This window comes from Miscanthus floridulus, chromosome 15, assembly GCF_019320115.1.
Source record: "Miscanthus floridulus cultivar M001 chromosome 15, ASM1932011v1, whole genome shotgun sequence".
Classification (NCBI taxonomy): domain Eukaryota; kingdom Viridiplantae; phylum Streptophyta; class Magnoliopsida; order Poales; family Poaceae; genus Miscanthus; species Miscanthus floridulus.
In genome coordinates, this window is record NC_089594.1 from 60,524,308 (window position 1) to 60,529,123 (window position 4,816).

The 4,816-nt window shown below is 45.2% G+C and overlaps 1 protein-coding gene across 1 annotated transcript; it reads left to right on the forward strand.

The window, feature by feature from the left end:
* Positions 1-2,778: 2,778 nt before the first annotated feature.
* On the forward strand, positions 2,779-4,498 carry LOC136508149 (uncharacterized). The gene has a single exon (XM_066502777.1). It carries the CDS (start codon positions 2,843-2,845, stop codon positions 4,346-4,348), a length of 1,506 nt encoding a protein of 501 aa, XP_066358874.1. The 5' UTR covers positions 2,779-2,842; the 3' UTR covers positions 4,349-4,498.
* Positions 4,499-4,816: the final 318 nt, after the last annotated feature.

Consider the following 4,816-nt stretch of genomic DNA (forward strand, 5'->3'; position numbering starts at 1 on the left):
TATTCTAGATTTTTGAAGCAGTATTGATTTAAACTTCTGGAGTTCTTTGCATAATTCTTCATCCAACTAATTTAGTGTTGTTTGTTTCATAAAAAAAATTCTGCTCTTTATTGTGATACCCCGTATCCCAGGCTCGCAATTAATAAAGTTGACTTCAATGTTCAATCAACTTATTCAACTTATTAAAGTGTGAATACAACGGTTGGAAGCAAACTGTCACTTCATATGAATTTTGACTAATCATTCATTCTATGCATACTTCTATATAGTATCAAGCAAAACCTTTAATCTTTCGTTCTATGCCCCGTTCGACTTGCTGAATTTTGGCTGAAACTGGCTGAAAAACACTGTTCTGACTGAATTGTTGCGAGAGAAAAATATTGTTCCGGCTGAAAAAAGAAGCCGAACAAGCCGACTTCTGGGTATGTCTAATAGCTAAGTGAACTTGAAATTCTTAAGTAATTCTCAATTTAAGTCATTGAGTGTTGTCACCGGCTGAATTTGATGTGAAAGGAAATTCCCTATTTGACACTAGAAAACATTTCCTTCCATATTTGACACCAAAACTTTGAACTTCCCTATCTAACACTCCTTTCATCTTTGTTCCCTAATTGACACTACCGCCAGTGACGATAACAGCGTTTAAGTCTAAGGGGAAAAGATCATCTTGTTCCTCCTGTGTGAAATTCACACAGAAGATAAGCAACTAAAATACCGAAAAAAACATCTACAGATAAATAAACGAGACAAAATATACAGCAGTAGGAAGATGGTATGCCTGAAAAAACTATGGTCTTTTTGTCTTGGACCTAGAGCCTGATTAGTTAATAGCCAAATTTTGATTTCCAAATCTTAGGCAAGCCAAAATTTTGGTAGCCATTTGGTTTGTTATCAATTGCCAACACCTCACAAGTAGCATGTCAAATCTATGGTAAAAAAGTTTGCCCTAATTTTAACAACTTTTTCTTGTCAAATATTTGACATGACAACTTTTGGTAAGCAACAGAACCTTAACGCCTTTACCTCATAAAAGTGACTGAAATGTCATTTGGAACCCAGAGATAAAATGGGTGACAGAGATTTTAAACTTCAATATTAAGGCCATATTCGGCTTACCTTATAATTCGCACTATTCAGCTTATTTTTTAAGCTGGAACAATGTTTTTCTCTCACAACAATTTAGTCAAAACCGTGTTTTTCAGCCAATTGAGTCAAGTTTCAGCAAGCCAAACATGGCCTAAATAGGGAATTTTCTCTTGACGTGAAGTTTCACTACTGCGCCATATAAGGACTGACATCACGTAACTTTTATAACGAAGTAATTGCAATCATATCTTAAATTTTATATTATAATTATACTGGTCAAGTTTTTTTTTTAGGCGGATGGGATAGAAGCTCGCCATGTGCCAGGGACGTTCCTTTCACCGAAACTGATTTTGTATATTGTCCTTGAGTTTGTAATTCGGGTAGCAGGTGCTCTAGTAAAGTAGTACGGTTCAGATTTAGTTGAGACATGGGAATAATATAACCTGGATGGATCATAACTTGTACTAAGCAATTGAGCGGCTATGTGCGGCTATGCGCTAATGATTTAATGGAAGTGCTCTTCTTATGGCACCACCAGTGCAGGTATATACCATCGTCAACCTCGGATGATGACATAGTTCATATTAAAGTTGTAGATAATAATGCCATACAATTTTGTAGTTGAGAACTTTTTATTGAAGATCGTTTAAAGATCCAAATATTCATTCTAAGTAAACAGACTTAAAATTCTTGTTTCTAAAATTTTCAAACGCACTCAGATGGAGACATGTTGTATACCCAAATTGCAGAGCTTGATAGGGTCTAAAATTTTGTAGTTGACTTTTAGCGGCTCAAATTTTGTAGTTTCATTTTCTATCTTGAGTGTTTTTTCTTCTTAGGCACACATGGCCATTAGCTCATTAATTGAGCACTCAACATTCGTTGCATTGTAACGGATGGTGAAAGGACCATATTCGAGAGGCAATGAAGTTGAGGTGCCTCAAATAGAGTAAGAGCGATCATGTAAGGTGTTTTTATTTACTTTTGCTCCTTTGAGATGGCCTAATACTCATGAATTTTCAAATGCCATTTGTTTTAGACTTGCCCTTAGTGCACGCAAAAACTAGTCGTTTTAGACTTTTGGCTAGCTTTTGGAACTTCGTTATTCCTGGTATAATTGGATTTGTCCTATCTTAACCAACATTCGCAAGAGAAGATCCATCCCATTTGCAATAGCAACCGTGAGAAGTTGTAAATGGAAAAACCACGTGAGCATACAACCTGCGTACGACCCTTTTCATCCACCAACGGGCAGCAGCGCACTCGTGCTAGCGTCACTCGTAGTACGTCCAAATGTCGTACACCTCACACTCGTGTGTTCACAGGTTTTTCATGTACCCCGAGTGTTTTCAATAAAAATTCCCGATCAACAATTAAATGGAGCGCAGAAGGCGATAATCCTCCGGACCCACCCGTCAGTGAGCCGCTTCGGCGCATAAATCTGCGCGGAATCCCGGCTCAGTGCTGGTTTAGTTCCCAATTTTTTTTTTCAAAAAATGCTATAGCAGCCATCACATCGAATCTTGGGATAAGTGCATGGAGTATTAAATGTAGACGAAAAAAAATTAATTGCGTTGAAAATCGCGAGACGAATGTTTTGAACCTAATTAATCTATGATTGAACACTAATTGTCAAATAAAAACGAAAGTGTTACGGTAGCCAAATCCCTAAAAATCGCGAACTGAACACAGCCTCATTTTCCAAATTCCAATCCATTCGCAGCCACAAACAAACCCTAGGCTGCCGCCACCCGCCATGGCCAAGAAGAAATCCGCCTCCGCCGCCGCGAATGGCAACGGCAGCCACGCCGCCGCGGCGCCGCCGGCGAAGGCGGCCGCGGAGGTCGCGCCGGCGGCACCGGACGCGCGGGACTGGAAGGCGGAGCAGCTGAAGGCGCTCAACACCATGCTGCTCAAGGAGGCGACGGAGCGGCGCGGGCAGGTGGCGGCGCTGACGGCGCGCCTCGACGAGCTCTCCGCCGACGACGCCGCGCTGGCCGCCGCCGAGCGCGCCGTGGCGCGGGCCGCGCTCGCCGCGCCGCTCAGCGCCGCCGCTGCCGAGGTCGCCGCGCTCCGGGCGCGCCTCGCCGCCGTCCAGGAGTCGCTCAGGGGCGCGGAGTCGCGGGCGGCGCTCGAGGCGGCCGCCAGGGGCGAGGCCGACGCGCGGCTCGAGGCGGCCGCCGTTGAGATGGCGCGGTCGCTGGAGCTGATCCGTGAGAAGGAGGCGGAGGTGGCCGCCGTGTCGAAGAAAATCTCAAGACTGGAGGCCGTGGTGGCGGAGCTGGAGGGCAGGAACTCCGAGCTGTTTGGCGAGAAGGGTGAGTTGGCGGAGAAGCTGGAGGAGGCCAAGGAGGCTGTTCGGATGGTGTCCGGCGAGAAGGCGGAGGTGGAGAGGAGCCTGCAGGAGTTCAGGAAGGTGGCTGAGGCTTATCAGTTGGAGATGGAGGCTAAGGTGAAAGCAAAGGTGGAGGAACTGAAGGTTCTGAGTGCTAAGAAGGCAGTGGTGGATTCAAGGGTGCACATTTTGGAGGCGGAGCTGGTTGCTGCCCTGTCTAAAACAGGGGAATTGGAGGCTGAGGTGTTGGCTAAGCAGAGGGAGTCTGATTTGGTGAAAGGAGAAAACGATAAGCTTCAGTCAGAGGTGTTAGCAGCCAATAACAAATACAACTCGTCTGTTGCAAACATTGAAAGTCTCAGGATTGAACTGAGTGCATTGGTGAAGGAGAAAGAGGCCGCTGCTAAGGCATTTGATGCTGAGAAGGCTAGACTTGTGAGTCAATTGGTGGATCTGAAGAAGAAGGTGGAGCAAATCCGGGCTGACAAGGAAACAGCTGAGGGAGCCATTCATGAGAAGGATGCTCATGCCAGTAAGCTGAGGGCTGAATTTGAGGACCTTCAGGCTTCCATGTCCCGGCTCCAAGTATCCTGTGACGACCTTGACACCAAGCGCTCACGCCTACATGATGAGAAGACTTCAGTTGTAAAGGCTCTCGATGCTGAGAAGGCTGAAGCAGCGAAGCTGAGGTTGAAAATCGAGGAGCTCGAGAACTGCAGTGGTGAGAAGGATGGTGACATCAGGAAGCTGAAGGCAGCATTGGATGAGAAGAAGGGGAAAATCGATACCCTGAGCAAGGAGATTGTGCTTCTGCAGCTCGCAGTGGCTGAGGCTCAGAAGAAGGGTGGCATCTGGACATGGCTGTATGCTGCAACCACAACAATGGTAGCTGCCATCTCTTTGATCTATGCCACCAGGTCCAACTGAAGGACTGCTCTCTTTTATTTCTCTTTCATTTTTGCTATGCTCTCTGTTCCTTATATCCACTTATCAACATGTAACTGGAAATGACTGTACTGTTACATGATGGATCAGCTGGTATTATGGAATGAATCGAAACCATTTCCTTCATGCTGATGCTTGCTGTGTTCTTGTTGCTGTCTATTGAATGTGTTTTGCCTGTAACATCCTGTCATGTTGCGCGACCTCGTGACTATTGGATGTGGACACAGTACACTGGTCAGAGGTGAATCAAATACTACTTGAGAAGTTATGACATATCTGGGATTGTACTGACGTCTTGGTTTGCAGAATGCTTTCCCTAGGTGTCAGATTGCAAAAGTAAGCTCTGTTTGTTTGGTGCGGTATACCAGGCAATAGAACCACTTTCAGATTCCAGAGGTTATCAGCTGGCATTACAGACCAACTGAAACTGTTTGCTGTGTTCTTGTTGCC